The sequence below is a fragment of the Mytilus californianus genome, unplaced genomic scaffold, assembly GCF_021869535.1.
Source record: "Mytilus californianus isolate M0D057914Y unplaced genomic scaffold, xbMytCali1.0.p SCAF_5, whole genome shotgun sequence".
In the NCBI taxonomy this organism is placed as follows: Eukaryota; Metazoa; Mollusca; class Bivalvia; order Mytilida; family Mytilidae; genus Mytilus; species Mytilus californianus.
The window spans coordinates 91,462,852-91,485,417 of NW_026262701.1; the positions used below are offsets into that span (position 1 = coordinate 91,462,852).

At 31.1% G+C, this 22,566-nt stretch overlaps 1 protein-coding gene across 8 annotated transcripts in view; it reads right to left on the reverse strand.

Moving 5' to 3' along the window:
- Nucleotides 1-5,790: 5,790 nt before the first annotated feature.
- The window catches only part of LOC127703261 (TPR repeat-containing protein DDB_G0287407-like), a 172,176-nt gene continuing 155,400 nt past the window's right edge, over nt 5,791-22,566 (reverse strand). For all 8 annotated transcript variants that reach the window (XM_052207774.1, XM_052207777.1, XM_052207775.1 and 5 more), the window contains 11 exons: nt 21,934-22,128; nt 21,128-21,261; nt 15,988-16,072; nt 14,413-14,610; nt 13,864-14,001; nt 13,021-13,124; nt 12,056-12,227; nt 11,686-11,805; nt 11,020-11,166; nt 9,048-9,289; nt 5,791-8,327 (listed from right to left, as the gene is read on the reverse strand). In XM_052207774.1, the coding sequence (XP_052063734.1) occupies nt 8,159-8,327; nt 9,048-9,289; nt 11,020-11,166; nt 11,686-11,805; nt 12,056-12,227; nt 13,021-13,124; nt 13,864-14,001; nt 14,413-14,610; nt 15,988-16,072; nt 21,128-21,261; nt 21,934-22,128 (1,704 nt within the window). In that variant the 3' untranslated portion in view covers nt 5,791-8,158. The remainder of the gene's footprint in view (nt 8,328-9,047; nt 9,290-11,019; nt 11,167-11,685; nt 11,806-12,055; nt 12,228-13,020; nt 13,125-13,863; nt 14,002-14,412; nt 14,611-15,987; nt 16,073-21,127; nt 21,262-21,933; nt 22,129-22,566) is intronic.

Genomic DNA, 22,566 nt, shown 5'->3' on the forward strand with positions numbered 1-22,566 from the left:
AAATGAAATATTATCAAGCAAATCAATTAACAGCCTGAAATAATTAAGTAATGAAAAGGGAAATAATCCATTCCTATTACATTCCTCCCCCCTTAAGAAAAATGTTCATGAAATAACATTTGACACAAACAACAAATTACACATGTACAAATAAATGTTCATGAAATGTTTAATTCAAAAATACATAATCAATGTCCAGTTTCACATAAAATGTCACAACACAGCACACGGATACACACATCACATCAAGGGTTAAACTACTACTTCTGTACGGACGCGCTCTTTAAATCTCCATTGCTATAATTCCCCGAGTTGTTTCGGATTACAGATAATATCGGGCGGACATCTAGGTGAATAAATGTTGTAACGGTCGAAAGTCGCTGTTTATGCTTCTGTTGAGGCAATACCAGGTAAAGTCCACCATTGTAGATCTCACGACGGTACGTTTGACATGTACCATCGGGTTCAGCACTCCAACGTTGTTTTTAAAGTAACACAGCTGTGTGCCACTTGAGATGGATCGGGTCCATCTATGTGCTACCTTCTATAAAAGCAAGAAGTGTTCCTTACTTCAAACTATTCGTACAAACTATTGGTTTCTGCCATGACTAACAAAAGCCACAAAATCAGACCATCATAAACTCCCTAAATACAAAATATTTAGATGGAGATTACAAATCCAAACAATTGAGTAAAAACCCAAATTATAAACCAATTCAAACTATAATAACTATCCTACAAACTACACACCTGCCTTCAGATCAAGCCTAAAACTATTATTTACCACCAATTAAACCAAGTAAAAAGAAAGTTTGTACAAACCAGTTATTCTGACATGCAGCACGTCTTTGAACTGTTGCCACAAAAGTAGAGAACAATATTTGTATGCAAACAACTACAAAAACACCTACAACACACAAATACACATAAACCCTAAGAAAATGCACCAAGGTAAACCGTTTTAGCATACCAGTCCAAAGAAATCATCACTGATTAAAACTTCCGGTTCTGAAAACATTTCAATACTACCACTAACATCAGACTTTTCAGCATTAACATTGGCTTTAACCACTTTATTGGGACATTTGGCTCGTACATGACCAATTTGACTACAGTTGAAACACTTCTTTTGTTGACGTTTTCTCCGACACTTCAAGTATTTCTTGTCAAATTTAGACAATATCTCAAAACCCAAACAAACAATTTCAGAACAAGTTAAACTTTTGTCACACGATTCAGTTTCAACACTTTCAGAAATAAAATTGCCAGTTGTAAGACAAACTGTTTCGTAATCAAGTGCCAAAATTATTGCATCATCCAAACAATTCGGGTGTTTCAAAGCGACATGTTTCCCCATTTCACTATCCAATTTTGAAATCAATAAATCAACCAAATACAAATTCAAATCAAAATAACTCTCAGGATATGCCTTGTGTGCCAAAATTTTGAACCGCTGACCAAACTCAGAAATATTTTCACTCTCCTTTTTTGTACAATTTTTCAGTTCAATTTTGAAATATGCTTCCCTTTCCTTGGGGTTAAACCTTTGAACCAACATTTTTTTCAAATACTGATAATCTTGCATATGTTTCTTTTCCAGAAAACGTAAAACTGTCTGAGCCTCACCTCTCAAATTAATGATAAGTTGACAAGCCATTTCAAACTCAGTCCACTGATTCCATAATGAAACAGTTTCAAAATGAACCACATAATCTGTAACATCAATGCTGACACCATCGAACAAACAAGGTTTTTCTTCAAATCGAAACATGACCAGAAATATATATAAATTTTAAAAAATGAATCAAACTTATAAACAATATACCCCAGGAACAACTGTATCCGCCTCGCCGGACCAAATGAGAGGGGATGGTTCTGGATACAATGTATGGGGTATATTCCAAGGCACTTCAAATAATACTCAAAGCAGCAAAACAAATAACCATTTAATGAAAAGAAAGTAAAGACATATTCAATTCAACATTTAACACATCAAAACATCTTAATAACATTTAGACAAAAACCCTTCCAAACATTAATGCCAAAACCAGGTTAGCTTAGCCATCATGACGCCACTAGGCTTGCATATATGCAGCTTAATTTCAGACAGGCAACCCGTCTTATCGTAGTTTGTTTTATTGTGCATCGCACTCAGACAGGCAACCCGTCTTTAGGCATTTAGTTCATATTCAAATATTTTAATTATTTCGTTTAAATAACTTCTTTCAAAATGGTAAGCAAAAATAAATAACATTGCAAAATTATCGCAAACGCCGAATAAATAAAGGAACTCAAATGTCAGTCGTGCTCAATATATGAATACTAAATAGAATAAATCAAATTAAATGAAATATTATCAAGCAAATCAATTAACAGCCTGAAATAATTAAGTAATGAAAAGGGAAATAATCCATTCCTATTACAGTAGTATTGCATATAATAATATTTAAACAGACATATATTTATAATGAAAAGTTTATAGGATATTTAGAAAAATGTGAGTGGAAATAATTAGACCATATTTAATACAATAATCACATGGGATGTTTTAAATCTGAATTAGGATAAGAAAAAATTGACATGAAAAATATCACGGCCTTTTCACTGGTTTCAACAACCAGTGAAAAGTCCGTGATATTTTTATTAAGCATGAAAGGACAAATTATCACGGCCTTTTCACGGGATATTGAAATTTCACGGTCTTTTTCTAACATCAAATATTTTTCACGGCCTTAAGAAATATTTTTTTTTACAAAAGTCACGGGGTATTTTACGGGGTTTTCACGGCCCTGTGATATTTCACAGACATTTCACGGCCTTTTCATGGGCTGTTGTTGCAGTAGTGTTAGGTTCAAGTACTAGGTCACGCATTATGCTCATACGTTTAAGATTTAGTCCGCATCTTGCTCACATATTTGAATGCTAAGTAAGCTTGTATTTATTAGAAATATTATAAGCATACGTGTTCGTCTATTAATATACATATGCTCATGCGTTAACGTAAAGTTTGTTTAGTTCAATACTCAAAATATTAATTGATCATTTATGTTGGAAATTTATATGAATTATATGTTTCTATTATTTTCATTATATACTATTACATTGTTATTAATTGTATATGACTTTCATATGCGCTTTTGAAGAAAGAAGATCGTAAAAACCATTTCACTTGAGTTTGTTATAACTGTTTCAGGCCCTTGCTCATCTCTCTTTTGTCCGCAAGGTGTGCTTTTGGTTAAGTCCAATCATAACAGTAAAACGACAGTTCAACTAACCCAGAAAGTCAACTCTGATTACTATCTGAATAAGAATTTTCTGATAAATTTGTTCCTTTATCTGGCATCGATCGCTGATGTTTTTTATACTTTCGTTTTGGCATAACTTTTTTTCAAAATGGCACATACAAAAAAAAATCATAATAAATGCTGTATAAATCCAGTAAATCAGATTGTTTGTTCAAGAAAATTTGGAACACTATAATAGCGCATGCATATGAAACCAAAGGTACAAACGTATACATATGCTCATCAACTTTTGATATAACCTGGTTAAACAACTAGTTTTTCTACTAAACACCCTTAATACTTCATAAAACCATAACCTCCGTTTCACTGTAAATGGAAATGGAGGTATCTATTTGAACTGTTGTTGAAATAGTCCAAGTACTTTTGTTTAAAACGTCATATCGTTTTCTGAAAATAGTTCTATCAAAACTTTTGATTTTTCAACCCTGTATACCACCATTCCCCATGTAAAACTGAAAAATCGTCTAAAAAATAATCCACATTGCTTTTCAATATAAAAATGGTAGCATACGCTATAAATTTATTACTTTGGGATACAATACGGCATATTTTGTTAATAGTGAACAAAAAGGTAAACCATGATACACAGAGGAACAAGTGATCAGTATGCTGGAGTTTCTTATTGACAACATATTTGTTGAATTTGGAGGTAGACTTTTTCAAGAGATTGTCGGCATTCATATGGGAACGAACTGTGCGCCTCTCCTTGCCGACCTCTTCTTATTTTCATATGAGTCGGAGTTCATTCAGACACTTGTCAAATACAAGAATATCAAAGAAGCCAGATCGTTTAATTTCACATTCAGATATATTGATGATGTTCTTTCCATTAACAATCCAAATTTTTCTTATTGGGTTCCAATAATATATACTCCAGAACTAGAAATTAAAGAAACAACAGACACGGCTTCCTCCGCCTCATTTTTAGACTTATGCCTCGAATTTGACATAAGCGGTCATCTCAGTAACAGAATCCTTGACAAACGAGACGATTTTAATTTTTAAGTTATCAATTTCCCCCACATTAGTTGCAATATACCAACTTCACCTGCATATGGGATATACATTTCCCAACTCATTCGGTATTCCAGATCTTGCAGCTGCTACTCATACTTTATAAAACCAGTGTCTGAGCAGAAAGTTGATGATCCAGGGTTATATCAAAGATCGTCTCGTCCTTTTTCTAAAAAAAAGTTCATTGGAAGATAACAATACCTTGTTGATAAATATTCCGTATCAACTTCAAAAATAATACATGATGGTCTTGAAGTATAAATTCTAGGTACTAACGTTGATTATCATCTTAATTACGTGTTATAGTGTTCTTTTATTTGTCTTTGTAAATTATTACCTTTACTGTTTAGTCCAAATTTGGTAATATTTCTTTGGCGAGGCCCGGTACTTATATATCCCGTCATTGTGTTATTGTGCTATGGTTAATTTTTGTATTCTTGTCTTTCATTATTGCTTATATGCTTTGTCTATATGCCATTTTGTTTTTCTTTGTTGACACATTTGTTTGTTTTTTATAGTGATTAAGACTATAACACAATGTTGACTGCTGTACTCCTATTTTTGACATTTTTACCTTTAATAGATATAAGAAGATGTGGTATGAGTGCCAATGAGATAACTCTTCATCCAAGTCACAATTTGTAAAAGTAAACCATTATAGGTCAAAGTACGGCTTTTAACATGGAGCCTTGGCTCACACCGAACAGCAAGCTGTTTGTTTTGTTCACACATTGTTGTCATTATAATAGAATTTTATGTGACTGTCATACAAGTGAGAGGTTTAGCTAGCTATAAAACCAGGTTTAATTCACCATTTTCTACTTAAGAAAATGCCTGTACCAAGTCAGGAATATGACAGTTGTTTTTCATTCGTTTGATGTGTTTGAGCTTTTGATTTTGCAATTTGATATGGGACTTTCCGTTTTGAATTTTCCTTTGAGTTATTTTTACTTTTAAGATGATTTAACATTTTTTTTTACATTTATTCCTTCATCCTATCAGTTTGAAAACATCAAACTTCCTCAGCTTGCTACAGTGATTTAAATTTTCACAACTATGTGTATGAGAATTATAGTATCAATCGAAAAAAAGTATAAAAGTTTCATACCCACAATCATTGATGTATATTGAGCGACTATTGCAAAGGACTTCATTTATATTTTTCATGTTTTTTTTTCTGAACAATTTGCATGTTAAAAAGAAGAGAAGAGACCAATGTGGCAATCAAAAACCATACGGTCAATTAAAACAGATAATACCAAACAAAACGACGAGAAGATTAACGACAGTCTACGCTAACACACAAAAAACACACAATTTAAGAATGACAGGCGCAGGCACTTATATGCCAAAAACCTGCGTTAACTTAGCATGAAATAACATACTAAGATATCTTCATTAGTTTACTTTACCTGGTGCATTACTCTGTAGGCAAATAGTAGTTACTGAAAAGGCGTAATTACTACACATGTATCGGTAGAGTATTTATTGAAACAATACAGAAACAAGAGAATAATAAATAAAGAAAAATATAAATAAACCTACATCGCATAATTCACAAAAAGAATAACCATAAATATGAGTATCATAGAATAGTAAAAAATAATACAAAATATCAGAGACTCTAATTTTATTCCGCATAATGATTGTATGTTAAAAGCTTAGATAAGGGTCTATTCTGAATATAAAATGGTACAGACAATCAACTATTGTTGAAGACCTGGTGAAATCGACTTGCTTTTTTAAGATTGTTTGGTGCATACCCTCAACAACTCTGTTAGTTCATATTCTTGATAATAAATCGGCATCGTCTTAAAATGAGCACCACACTCATAGTTTTGAAAGGTCTTTTCACAAATAAAGCCCATTAATATATTGTTGAAATTCGATAACCAGTTTGTCACAGGTTTCCATGTACATGTACAATATCATAATTGGTACATGTTTACTGCAGATGCTCATTTCGACAATTAATGTCTTTTCAGTAATGATCAAGGCCGAAGTATTTGAAAATTCAAAACCTAAACAAATGCCGACGAGGTTATAAAACCAACTGGGACCAGATGTAGTATGCAAATTCAGACAATGAATCAGAGCTATGGATGAGAAAGATGTTCCATAACATAGTATTAATTCCAAAATTTTATAACATAAAATGTCATCAAAACAATAATTATCCGTTTTTGTATTGCCAGTACTGAAGTTTAAAAAATCACTAAAGTACATATTCACATGTCTAATTTTGAAGCATTCCATTTGAGTGTTTGTTTTGAAACTTTTATCCTTGACAAAATTATATCTTGTTCAATTCGTTTACATCTAATGACATGCGTAAAATGTAAACTAAGACGGTTATTTTGTTGTAAGTGAATTTTACATTTATCTATATATCTGTCCACTGATGTAATCACTTTTATATAAAATAAAGGATAAGATGACCGATCAGCTTTATGCCGTCAACATCGTCATACACCCAATAGTGTTCCACTATATGAACGATATTCTATTACTGATAAGGGAACACACTAATGGAATACTTCATCGCTCAGTCACACCAAAATTTCACACCAATTCAAAATATATATTGTATTATGCAACACTGTTTTATTATGCAGCACTGTTTGAGTATTACCATCAAAAGTTAATGTAAATTATACATGTAGGATATGTGGTAGTTATAAATGAAAGACATTAAAAAAATATCACAAAAATAAAGTTATATAAAAATATAATAGTAAACTAAATAATATCAATTATTAGGGTACTAAATATTTCTGTTAATATTACATTGATTTAAAGCTCTTTTGTATAAAATCTATTTTGAACTGAGCCTACCTGGCCGTATTCTTAGTTTCTAAATGACATGTAATTACAAACCAGTTACAAGTTAACATAGTTTATGCCATAGGAGACCATTGCCCACTCGCATTATCACATGTCCATGCTCTGTGACCATAAAACAGTTTCAAACTTTAAATCAAAGTTCCTCTCACAATGAACATGTATGATTAGTTTCACATTTACGTAGCCACATTTGTTTTAATGCATTAGATCGGAGTAACAGTACTATAGTTCAAGAATTGACGGTCGCAAATATCCGTTTTACCATCTACGCTACGCGTCTCCAGTAAAAACTGCATTTACGACCGTCCAATCGCCAATTGACGGCGTCAACTCTTCAACTACAGTACTGTTATTCTTGAAATAATATTTTATTGTGGTTATGTCTCTTTAAATTATGCAAATATAGTAATGATATGCATTAAAATATTATACTGAAATATTTATGGAAAAATAGAGCTGAAGGAATGCTACATGGTTGAGTATTTAAATGGCATTCCCAATTTTATCAATTTACATAAACAAACAAAAATATTATTTAGTAGATCTGGTTATATTAGTTTCCACTCAGTATTTGCTGAAAAGATTTATCACTAGATTTATCACTGAGAGTATTGCAATGCTTGTTTTAAGTGTTTATCAAATCAAAGAAAATTTTAATAAAAAATATTCCCCAATAACTGAAGCAGGAAATGTCATTGTTTATTCTTCATTATTATTTAGATTCACCTGTTACATAAATTCAAAACTTCTTTGAGGAACGATTGCCCTTGGATGATGATTTTTACCCCTGTTTGTGTTTTGGGAAAACTGTTTAGTAAATAGAGAGAAGCTGGAATAATATTTCTGTAATTTGAATTGTCTAAATGATAAAATATTATATCAAATAAAAATTTGGTATTATGTTAGTTTTCAACATTCTAAAACGTTACAGTTGTATTTCTTTCCCATTGATTTCTAGAATTTTCTTTACAATGTCATGTCAATCTCATTCACTACTATTTCGTTTTTGTCATTGCTGACACAGTATTTAGTGCCTCTTTCACAGCAATTGTATCTGGATGATTATCTCCTAGGAACATATCATGTATCTTGTACGATTCTGTAAATTGAAATCGTGCTTTTTCAAAATGGTTGGTTCCAAAGTAAAAAGCTCCTAGATTGTACCTGAAAAATATAACACTGCATTAGCGCCTACATTATTAACATGTATAACATCACTTTTAATATTTCAAATAAACAGGGTTTTCTTTAGGATTGCAAGTATAATCACCTGGGGTAGAAGAATAGAAGATAATACATTTAAAACAAGATGCAGCGGACACCAAGGGGAAATTCAAAACTCAAAAATCGAAAATTCAAAAATCGAAAGTCGGCGAAAAGACAAACAAGTCAAGAAAACACTACATAGATAACTAAAGACTGAGCATTACGCACCCTACTAACAACTTGAACGATTGCAGGCGCTCCGGAACAGTAAGCAAATTCTTCTCCACTAGTGGCGCCCGTCATGTTGCTCGTGGAAAGTACAAATTCGGTGTGATAAATATAATTTGATGGACACAATAAAGAAAAAGAGTACAGGATAGTGGTAAGGACAGATAGATCATATCATATAATTTACAATTTGTGGCACAGCAGAGATTCCATAATGGTTAACCAACTCGTGATGGTGTCCACAATACTTCCAAAAAACGACTTCAACTTTTCCACTTGGAACCCTTGGTTTAATGGCTTCCTTGTCCCAAGTGAATCGTTATCACTCCTATCATTTGTGTTATGGACCCAGATAGGTAATAGTTTTTGTTAATGGTTAGAATTGACACAATTTTGTAACATATTTAAATTGATTTCTACAAAATATCAATGAAACAAATGATAACAAACCGTATGGATCCTGTCCCTAGATAATTATTTCCGTATGTTTCTAGAATTATGGACAAAGCGGCTTCATATAATTGTCCTGCCATGTTGTCATTTTTATCATCATATACCAGTCCGATCTCATTTAATACAACAGCCGTGCGTGGATGATTGGTACCAACTTCACTTCTCGTAACCTTCAAATCCTGCATGTAATAGGCAAGTGCCTCGTCTACACGACCCTGTTTGTAAGACAACTGTCCAAGCTGAAAAGAAATAGCAACATGATGAATAAACTGATGATCTTAAAAAGTGAAAACATCAATAAATACAGAATTATATAGATACAAATATGGTATAGGAAACTACTTAACTCTTATCAAATAAGAAATATCGCGCAGACTATTTCTATGTTTACATCAGGCATGGGGCGAATTACATTGCAATTTAATGCATTATATTACAATTACTTTGACAAAACCATGCATTAAATTACAATTACAATTACAATCATTTATCAAAGTAATGCATTATATTACAATTAATTTTGCAAAGTAATGCATTTTATTACAAATTACATTTGTAAATTTTATTATTAACCCTTTCCTCCATAATGACTCCTTTTGACGCCACCCCCTTTCCTCCATAATGACTCCTTTTGACGCCTGTGTAGTGCCTCAGTTGAAACATCTTGCCTACGAAAAATCTGTATCAGACTTAATAAAATTTGTAACTTATATAAAAAGGATATTCATGAGAATATCTGACTAGAATTTATTGATGAAATATTCGTTTTTGCAATGCATTAACACTTTAAACCTGATGATTTTTTTATTGAAAAAATCAAATGCAAATCAAGTATGTAAAAAATAAATCCATGGAGGGAAGGGTTGAGTGAATAGAAAAATTTTACATTTTGAAAAACGACATGAAGTCACAAAAGATACTAGCATATGCAATAACTGTTCCATGCATTGAATTTATATATACGTGTTAAAAGTCTATTCAATAAGGCTATTACATTTTTAATTATTTTAACTTAATGTTGACTTTACTTTTATAAATATACTTTTTTTTTTTATTTCAATCAAAATGTTTAATTACTGAGAAATTCTTTCCTAATTATATAATAAACATAGAGCTTAATTAATGAACAATTGTCAAAATGGTGAAAATATTGATTGTCAAACAAACTAATTTGTGTTTTATAACAAAATTTAATTATCTTTTATTCTTTGATCTCATGACAACAGTAATGCTGTTCAAATATTAATCTTTTAATACAGGAAAATGTATGAAAATCATGTATGAAATAAACTGAAATAAGAATATATTCAAATGATTAATATATTCTTAGTTAATCAAAATCTTAAATTCTGCTTTAGTCAATTCTCCAACAATAGATGTATGTTTAAGATGTGGTATGTGAAAAAGTAATGCCATGTAATGCATGAAATTACACAACTTTTTGCTAAAGTAATGCATTAAATTACAATTACATGTAATGCAAAAATTCCTGCATTACACATTACATACAATTACTTGGAAAAATGTAATGCTTTACCATGCATTACAATTACAAATTTCCATTACCCCATGCCTGGTCTACATATCTGATACAAGCCTATGCAATTTAAACGACAGATATTCAGATTGGAAGAATGATTTATTATTTATTGTCTTTAATGAGTTTTTGTATTTGTTAACAGCGAAAAAATTCAACTTTAAAGGATCTTAATCATGTTAATGCATGATAAACTACTAAAATGACTGATAGACAAATTGTGAAAACCCTGTTGAGTGGCTTGGGGCGATTATTAATCATGCTAATTGGAAATTTTAAAGTATATATATATTTATATATAAGAGCTAACCAAGAATATCTAAAACAAACAGATCTGATAATACAATATTTTTCAAACATGCCATTGTTAATCAGTTTCATAAATAATGAGATAAACAACTTAATACATATTCAAAATAAATTGTATCTTGCCTTTGTCAAAATAGCAGCTACAAAATGATGCTTCTTTCCAAGAACAAAGGTTGCAAGTTCCAAAGCTCTTGTCATTAATATCTTAGCTTCAAACATGTCTTCCTTGTGAATGTAAACGGTGGACAAGCCAAGGAGTCCTTCACACAACTAATAGATATTAAAAAAAAAAACAAATACAGCAAAATATATCAAAACAATGAACCCTAATAAACACGATATATTTCAATTTTTCCACATTTATTGGTTTTATAAGAATTACATAATTATTATTCTACTGTTGCCAACATGTATTTCAGAAATAACTAGTACAACAACATATAGGTCAATATTGCTAAAATCACATGTGTATGAAAAATGTGTCTACTAAGAAACACAAAATCGTGTTCTTTAACATTTGTATATCAACAGCGATTTTTGAAGGAATTTATAAAACTAAATGTAATTATTGTAACACTTTTTGACATTGTTTTCAATACTGCTTTCATAAATAAGTCCGTTTTGGTATTTATTTAATTGTACTAAAGACAGTATTTTTAGAAAACTTAATGTTTTTGTACATGTGTTGCCGACAATATGTCTTTGTTGTTGTTTCTCTCCCTTACATTGCTGTCTTTTAGACATGTAACCCACATCTACTTTTATTCATAAAAAGATAAGTAATCATACCTGCAGTTTTTGACTTGGAGACCGAATTCTATTTTGTCGATTTATTGCATCATTGTACACTGAAACAGCCTTGTCATATTCTCCTAGTTGACGATATACAGTTCCTAGATCATGTAATCCCTGAAACAACAAACACATATGACTGTTATTTCACAGCGTCTTAAACTAAATTAGACAAGTACATTCAAGATAAGAATAAAGGACACACGTGGTGGATGGTATGGTAGACAAAAAAGGGATGTCCCAGAATTAAAGAGCGTGAAAATTAAACAATTAAAGAACCACTTGCTCAGTTATATATATAATTTAAAAAGTAAACAAAGTTTAACAATTGGAAATACGACAATTTACAACTCTGAACTTAGATTACCGTGATGACATCAGGATGTTTACAGCGATATTCCCAACTCTGAACAAAAGGGTCATATACAATAGTTCCATGTGATTCCCCAAAATTCATCTCCAGTTGCTTTATTAGAGTCTTGTATACTGTCTTGGCTGCTTCCATTAATCCTAGTTTTAGGAAAAACTTTCCGAGATTTCTGACAATAGATAGATATGCATATAAAATTAAATATAAATAAACGATTTAAACAAATATGAGAATTTAGTTTAATGCCACAATACAGTAACACATTTATGCGAATATCAATGTTGATACCCTTTTGATTTAATAAAAGGTGTTAAGCCAATGACCAAACACAGAAAAAAGCAGTAATGAACCGTTCTGTTAATAGAATTTGTTCTATCAAGCTCCGTCTTTTTTATTCCTAATAAACATTGGTAGTACTTTAATGTACCGTGGATTCATTATTATTCGTTGGATACCAATTTTCGTGGATTTCGTGGATACAGGTGAACCACGAAATCAAATGCTCAACGAATTTCAAATTTTCTATAAGGTTTATGCAGACTTTGGCAAAACCACGAAATCAAATATTGACAAAAATGCAAGTTTTCCTCAATCCGCGAAAACTGGTTCCCACGAAAATATATGAATCAAAGTATCTTATGATATTCATTCTTTTTTTTCAAAATATCGTACCATTTTGAATAACATAAAATAAGTTATACAGTTAGGTTTTCTAGATTCGTAACAGTTAGAACTAGCTAATGTTTCCAGTATTTCCGTGTGGAATGGGCGATTTTAAACTTCAATGTTTCTTTAACGTCATTTAGTATTGATATACTTGCAAATTAAACCACTAAAGAAGGCAGTTCCATTGTGTTTGTACATATATCGATTCATCTTATAACATATACTAGCTTATCAAATTTGATTCAAATGAATTTGAATCTGATTGAGTATCTTAATGGTGATTTTTAATAAATTACCTGTACAGTTTGCAGTAATAAGGAACATTTTCCATTATTACACTCTTTGGAACCTTTGCTAATGCAGACATGTATGCCTCTCCTGACAATGAAAATCCGCCAAGCTACAAATAAATATGATCGTTATGATAAATTACTTTGTAAAATATCATTGTTTGAACGAATCTAAAAATATGCCTCGATTATATGTTCGTAGTTCAAAACTAAAGCCAACAATAGGTACAGTGTAACATATAGAACATATGCCCGTAGCGTCGACTGGACAAGGGTTTCAAGCTATGCATAACTCGCCATGCAAATACTTGCTCTGTCAAATTTAAACAAATAGGGATTGGCCACAGCTTGAAAATATACAGACTACTGTTCTGGTTTCTGAAGAATTCAGACTACGAAAGCATGTCTGTTGTAGGTATAAACTCAGACAAATCTTAATGGTGACCGTAAAACTTGTGGTGTAATTCTTACATTTGTCATAGGTTCAGTTGAAGTCGTCCAATTATATCAATATCACGAAAATGGCTACGATACTTGTAATAAAAAGTTAGGTTAGGTCTTTAATTTAAGGTTTATGGAGTACATGAGATTCAAACTTTCACTGAAATATAGGCAATTGAATGACCTTACATCCTTAATATGTCTCTTCCTTGATATTTAGAAGTAAGTTTGCTGGAAATCTGTTTTATATGAGTACAAAAAGGTCGTCCAATTAGGTCACATTGGAAAACCAACCTTTTCAAAATATCTAGCGCTCAAGCGTTTCAAATCAAATCGTATTAATTATGAAGCAAGTTAACAATAAATATTGAATGCTGTTAAATTGTTTTCATGAAGTTTAATATTTACCGTCTTCCATGCTTTGACCAACTCAAAAATGCCATCTTCATTGTCTGAAAGCCTATAGAATACATCTAGATCCGATACTGTAGTTTTAAGTCTGTCTAATTCATTAGACCTGGTCAAAAGGAACGGTAGCTCTTCAACCTGATAAAATTTTTTTAAAGATACAGTGTATTCTTTGTTATTCGTGGTAAACCACTTTCTAGGTACGAGTAAACGGTGAAATCATAAATCTATAATTTTTCTAGAGGCTTGTATGCATACACGGCAAACACACGAAATCAAATATCCAGGAATATCCAAATTCTCCACATTTCACCGAAATTAAAACACAAGAAAATAAATAAATACACAGTAGTGTATTGCATATTTACAATTGTTGGAAAAATAATAAGGGAATCAATGAAAATAAACATATTTCATTACTTTTCTAAATGGCAGAAACAAACTTAAGTATATAATAATAATTGTAGCCACGACGAACTAAATGCACATTTTAACAAAATCGAAATTAAAACCATACATATATACGATATTTATTCATAAAATACACACTGTCCTGTTACTTGTTTCTTTTGAAACAAAGAAATTCGCTAGACGTAGGTATCCATTCCGTTTAGCTTCGGCATCAGACAAGTATTTCTTTTCGACGGCTTGTCTAAGATGGTCATGAAAGAAATTCAGCAATCCATTCCGATTGACCAGATTTTCATAAAGTGATAGGTAGAATGGTGACCATACAGCACTTGTAACCTAAAACATTGAAATAATAGTCAATAACATCAACAATAATTACATATTGTCATTTAAGGGCATTTACTTCTATTCTTTAAGGATTAACTGACGATTTTGGGAATAAGATTTGTTTGAAAATCTTGTCTTGTCGATCATTTTTGCTTTTAACGTTTCTATAAATATATTTTAGTTTTCAAGATAAAGAGCAATAACGAAAACAATCATTATGGTAGAAATCGTCATCTAAAGATAACAACTCCAAGTAGGAGACGAGTGACAACTTCAGCTATGTAGACTTATTTTAAGATCTCGTCTTAATGGTAATTTTTGTATTTTTACAGTTCCTATCATTCTATTATTGTTTTCTAAATACAAACCAAAACGAAACAAAAATGATGAAAATTGTTTAAAGGACAGAATGTTGATCTCAATATTACGAACATTGTTGCTACTTTCTGATTGTTTCTATCATTAAAGGGGCACTAGCTACGAGATATATAATTCAAAATATGATTTTTTTTTCAATCATTAATGAAAGTGAAATAATAATTCGCTTTTAGCGGCCAATATGGTTCAATTTTGTCAAAATTAGCTAAGAAACATTGATGATGAATTATTCACGTGCAAGTGAATAATTCGACCTCATTGCATCCGTATTCATGTGAACTTCAATTTAACCCCTTAGCTAGAGATTGATAACGCATGCATTGTGCGTGTTGAGTTATTTAAAAGAAAAGAATGTCAACATTGAAAGTGAAACAAAGGTAAATCATTTGATTGACTGATTCGATCCACAAAAAATCATTCTTATACAGGTAAAAACGATGATTCACATATATTCTTAATCTATAATATGAAATTAAACAGACCTAGAAAAATCCAATTGCACGAGTCCACTTTCTATTTACAATGTATATCTATATTTATGTTTATATCGCTTATATGACCATCAGAGGTTTTCGGAGGTCAACTCGGTAATTAATTAGATGGCGTCTAGATTAAAATACACACGAAATGAAGTTACATATTCTCGGGGCCATGCCTTGTAAATTGTTTATTTAAGACTTTCTATACTTTGGATAAATGTTTTACATTGTCATAAATCAAATTTGAGAATTTGAGTCAAATCGGTTAACATGAATTTGACAGCTAGAGCCCCTTTAACATCTGAACTTTTTAATCATTTTGCAAGTTTTTAAAAATGATTTCTCAGCGAGTGAAAACAAAAATCTTTACATTTACCATTCAAAATAGAATGAACCCGTTTTTACAACACACAATTATCTCAATGGTGGATAAGCACAAACGCACAATTTCAAATACCATCAAGTAATAACAAATCACTTAAATTTTTTTAAACTAAACATTGTTTTATATTTGTCAATGTATACATACATCCAAGAGCTCAACTATTTCAGACTCTGACATTCCCTTATTAGCGCACCATAAAGCTGTTGTTGTATCACGTACAAGGTGCTCCCTGTAAAAATAAATAAAACATATGGTATTGATGTTTCTGTAAAGGTATAAGTGTTAGTCTTTAAAAGAAAACAAAAAAGATAATATTCGATATAAAAAATAGTGGAAGATACCAAGGGGGAATAAAAACACCTTAGTCGAAGAAAAACGAACCCCACATTAAAGAAAAATCCCTCTATTGTTTATGCGCACATACAAGCGCAACAGTATCATGCTGTCAGCGGTTTATGACGTCGTGGTTTCCGCAAACTGAAAATGTTTATGAGAATTATTCCCTCTGAGCCGATGGAGAGATAATTTGATAGGTTGATTTGCCGCGAAATAAATGAAATTGTCTTCATATTATAGACGTGTTCATATCCAACTTAGTAAGATATCACGTGACTTTGGTGACGTAGGAAAGCCGTCATTTTGTGTTATATTGCCCCATATAAAATGCATAGGTTCTTCAATAAAGTTCAATTTTCTCTTAATCTGACCCATTTTCAAACTTTTGCAACTTAATCCTTCGTATTCGAACATAATTTACCAAACAATGTTGGTTCTGACAGTTTAATTATTGATTAAATTGCGTCCCTGGACATTCGTAAAAATCGCACTTTTTCTCATAATTTCCCCGTTGACTCAATGTTAAATCTAGCGACCCCAGTCTACTTGTACTTCAAATTCACAAATTGCATAAATAAAGGAAAACTTTGCAACTCGATTGAGTATATTTTAACATATATCTGGCGAAGTATTCTACTTAAAACAGTTTAATTCGAAGGCAAATTACGTCCCACATCGATTTGAAAAAGTTAATTTTTCGGGATTTTTTAAAATGGCGGATGTGTTTGGGAGTGTCGCATGTATTTGTAATCATCGTGTATTTTTCATGCAGAATCTGTGCTGTTTCTGTTATTTTTATTGGTGATATTTAAATACATTTTAATTCAAAATTTATTGATACAAAATTTATTAATTGAAGTGTGAAATGAAAAAAATAGTAGAAACATATATTTTGACAGATATACTGTTCCAAGAAAATAGTTAACCCTGAAATTTATAAAATTATTTTTCACTTTTTTACCTTTTTTTTCCCTTTTTCTGTATAATTTATTTCAATTTTGAAAAAAAAAAATATGTATAAATTCTTTATAGAATAAAATGTTTTCGTCTCTTGAGAGAAAAAATAATGCCCAACAATACGGATAAATGCTCTGTACCTTTTACAGTTAATGTCCCTTGACGAACAGGTGAAGTCGGATTAAGGTTATAATGTTACATAACAACAAATTGTTAGGTATCGTAAAGGAATCGTGTCAAACCAAAAGCCTTCAGGTGACATAACATCCAGTGTACACATGTATTTCAAGAGTTTAGATTTTGTTATATACAAACGTTTTCTGTAATGTACCAATTATTATTTTCTCTTACCCGTGTACACATCTGAAGAAATAAATACCATAAAGAACTTTAATAAAAAATCAATATTATGAAAAATTCTTCGAAAAGTTGACTTTTGTTTTAAAAATTTTTTATATTAATGTTACACAATAATTGTTTTGAAACAATTACTGTAATTCAAATTTTATTCTTAATAGTTTTGTTTATTATCTTGTAGAAAACGAGACTTCATTGCATATGATTTTTGTCATTTATTTTTTGAATTCAATTTAAGCAAAATCCAGGCATTAAAACCGATATTGAAATTTTAACTTGTGTACAAAAACTTGTGATTGTATACATTTCAACATGATATACCCGCCAATATTTATCGACAGAGTTATCGGTCATTGAATAGGACTGATAAAGTTGGGTATGCCTGAATTTGATATATGAATAAATTATGTGTATGTGAATTTAGTGTAGCTGAAACAAACATCAAAACAGCAAATAATAAAACATATGAATAAAAAGGGAGTCAACTATACAGCAATCTAACAAAAAAAAAAACACACAAAAACGACTGTCAAGAAACAAAACCGAATCCGGATATTTGACAACAAGATGGGTCAATCAAATTATAATATAATAGTAATTTCCCTAACTTCATACATATATGGACTAATATATTCTCTCGAGTCAATATCTATAGTAAGTTTTTAATTGTATTTATATTTCCACAAATCATTAAGAAAATAAATCACCAATCATGCCATCAAAATTCAATGTATCGTTAGCAATAGGTACATTACGTACATACATATGCATATGTACGTAATGTACGTGACGTAATATATAACAATATCCATATATATATATATATGGATATTGTTAATTGCACTGACGTATTTTAAATGTGTACAGCGCTTACATTTTTACACGCATATAATAATAGATTTCAGATAAACGCCAACCATAAAGTAACCCAACGACGCATACGTGTAAAATAAAGTACATCTATAGAAGTTAACATATGGGCTTCTATCACTGTAGGTTTTTTTTATTTGACCATTCTGTTTCGATTTGCTGAGTTTTGAAGCTTGTGAAATGGAACATCGACATATTTAGGTACCAGTTGCGCAAATTTTGTATGAAAAACAAAATCGTGTCTGTGTTTAATAGTTGACGTAATGAAGAATTAAAGAGGAATACATATGAAAAAAAATCATTTAGCAAGAGTTGATTTGAAAAAAATAGGTCGGACTTGGTTCCAAGGATAATCACGGATGACAGCTGAATGAGTATACTTAGACTGAGGTTCGAGCAACATTACGGAGTATTTCGATACTTGTAATTAATTCATAAATGCCTATGGATGCATGATCTAAAACAGAAATTATGTTAATTAGACCCCGTTAACACTTGCATGGAATTGAATCGATCTTCTAAAAATATTCGGTATAACCAATTCGTTCACAAAAAATCGTAGAAAATAGAATAAGGAAATAGTTGGTTCATTAGATATGCTTCTGCATTTATTAATAATCTTTTTGATTAATATGTCACAAGTCATTTAACAAATAAATGTGAGAATAATGTTACGTAAAACGGTGATTTCGTTTGAAGATGAGGAATTTGCAGAAAAGAAACAGGATTTATCTTTTCAGAAGAATGACACAAAAACGTCGAATTTTTATCTTCACGTTCTGTCAAATCATTTGAGAATATGGATTAAACCATGAAAGGCAATCATTTATAAGAATATACCAAACTGACCATGAGCAGATTTATTTTCATATCTAAATATAACACTTTCACTTTTAGAAAAATCGATCTAAAAACACGCCTCGATATGGTTTTTTAAGTCCGACTGAAGATCGATCTTTCCAATTTACAATATACTAAAGATCGATCTCAGAAACAACTGATCTTTTTTCTAGTGTAAACGGGGTCCTTGATTTCGATTTATTTTAAGTAATTATCGCTAAAATGAAAAGGAATAACATTCTTAACCGAAATTAAAATTATATAGGAGGTAAAATTCTGTCTTGTCTTTCAGATATACTTTGACTGAATTATAAAATTCTACGAAAACATGCTAAATTTGAGATATTCATCACACTCATAACAAATTTTGAAGAATCATATTCCAAAAGTTTTGTATAATGCCTGGCATATTTTAAAGAAAAAGCTGGCAAAATTGGTTTGCAGAGTACGTATACGAAAATACATATACCGTTTTTCGATACAGCGTAAGGCCAAGAAAAATAATATATGTGTTTCCGCTAACGTGCTGTAACAAAATAGGGTAGGTAGGTAGGCAATATAATTTTATTTTATAAACATGTTTTAGCTGATTACTACAAGGGAATCAGTCTGACTTTAACAGTGGTTGTTCCAAAATGGCATACAAAGTGTTAGAGTAGGCACTACTAATTAGGGTAGGTAGGGTTAGCGGAAACACATGTACTATTTTTTTTGCATAAGCATATTAACAAGAGCTTATGTTAGAAGTAATTCAGTATACTATGATATAAAACGTAAGACATTTTTTTATTTCCCTTCACTTTCTTTATTGTCAATATTAATATATTTGTTACTTTAATATCGCTGTTCATTAAATTATATAAACTATTTCAAGAAGATTTTCTGTTCAAGACATAAACACTCTTATTAACCTAAATCGAAATTTTCATAGAATCATTCGTTTGTACAACGGATTGTTTTCCTCCCACCGCTTTTATATTTCGTGGCTGTGATAACTGAAAAATAAGTACCATCATGTATATATCAATGTGCATTTAGTGTAGTTGAAAACAAACAAACCACAAAAACATCAAATAACGGGAACTGAATTGTCCATAACTTGTAAGAATATCCCCTAAACCGGTCTAACGTTATTCGACGTTGCTTTTAACATTGGCGCAATGTATTCCCGCCAATTTAAATTGTTAACCCCTTTTCAGAAATATCTCTTTTTCCATTTCGGCGACCCTACCTTTTTATTTCCTTATTTTGTTTAGATGTCTTAGATATATTCTATTGAATTCTCATCGAGAAAACATTGGTCAATTTTTATGAATCTTGATTTTTTAATAGATCGCAAAACAAAAGGCGGGAAAATTATTATAGCAACTTATCGTTATCATTTTCGCTCAGAAAATGGTAATATCAATCATATAGTTTACAACTAGGTTAACTAAACAAACAATTGTTATGGGATACGGACTTTTTATAAAATATTACACTGATATTGACTACAGGTCCCGATTTCCAAATTCCATGAAAAAGATGGCGTTTCAAATCGAAAACGAGGTCGGTGACCTCATTTTTTTATTTGCCTATTTTAAAGCTTTTACCTAGCCTAAAGTAAAAATAAAATATAAAGAAGATATTAGTGGTAGGTCTGAATAGAAGGATTTGTCTTTAAACAGGAGGTGAACCCGGACGCTCCTGAATGGTAACAAGTTTCTGCTCCATATGCGACATCCATCCCGTCGCTCATGCAAGTTCTCATCCGATGAAAATGTAGTTGCTATTATACCTTCATTCAAACTAAATATCCCAACTTGATATTATAAGTAAAAAGAAAAATGAAATAATCAATGACAATTTTTTTTTTCAGACAATGATGATTTTATTTATTTCCATGGACAAGAGAACACCATCAATATATAGTTTGAAGCTTTACCTTGCATTATTTCCCTTCTCAAAGTCTTCCTCGAGTCTGTCTAAAATTTTGGCGAACAAGTCTTGTGGAGTATCTGCAGACAAATATTCTTGGATTTTCTCTGTGAGTGTTCGAAATGAGCCATACATACGAACCTAAAATATATTCTATCTAAGTGTGTGTTTTATTTTTTTACGGATTATTTTGATAAATGCTCTCAGGAATACAACAGATTAAGCAATGCTAAACATGCCAAAATTATAACGGCATTATCAATTAAATCTTCTGCGAATGTCCCATTTTTGTTTATAATAATTATGATAATCATTAATGAAATGATAACATATGTTGTTTATCTCTTCTTGTAGCATTCCTTGACATTAGGGGTAAATAATAGGTGTAGAAAGGTTTCAAAACTTGTATTGATGAAGTATGCCTTAGATATATTTTTGTAGTGTTGCACGATTACCCAATCAATAAAAATAAAATAAATATTTACAACTAACCTTTTCAAGAAATTAAGCAATGGACGAGGTTCTCAATGCTCTTCAACTTTATACTTGTTTGGCTTTCTTAGTATTTTGATCTGAACGTCACTGATTCGTCTAATGTAGACGAAACGCGCGTCTGGCGTATCAAATTATAAGCCTGGTACCTTTGATAACTATTCTGTCAGTTATCTGGCCTTATAAGTTTACCTATTTAGGGCATCAATATTTCATATGTGAAATCACTTGGTACATACAGGATTCTAAACACCCATGACTGATGAATGTTAAAATGAAGTAAGTTGTGCAACCCCCAATTATGACACACGTGAATCTCACCTCGTCTAGTAGCGATTTTAAATATAAAGGATTCGACGTTTGTTTAACGGAAACAATCATTTCCTTTTGTTGCTGGTTTAGAGTTTTACCATAAATTCCTTCCAGGTACTCGGTAAGTATCTGCATCTTTTGGGAGTCTTGTAGTGGTTGTACTTTCATACTTGGCCATCCAGCTTGATTGCAAGCTGTCATTGCCTGCATATGTAAAAGAAATTATCCATATTAATATCAGCGAGTATATTTGTACCCATTAATCTGTTCTTCTTAATTATTCTAATTGTTCAGAAAACACATGTAATTTGATAAAACTAAAAATAGGAAATTTAGAGTACATGGACTATAAATAATTATTTTGAACTCAATTTCATGACAAAATATAAACGCTAGATATCCCATGAAGCAGCAACACAAAACAAACCACACATTTAAAGATTATTATGCAAAATATACTCAAAGGAAATGTGATGAGTTGTTCCGATATGTATGTTTTGTAAATAAGTTTTTTTTAATAGAATGTGTTTATTTTCACTGGTCCAAACTTTCCCCTTTAATTGTCATCAATTATTATGAATCACGAATAATGACAAATTTCAGTAAATATCCGTTTCAATTTCATTAAAACAGAAATCAAAT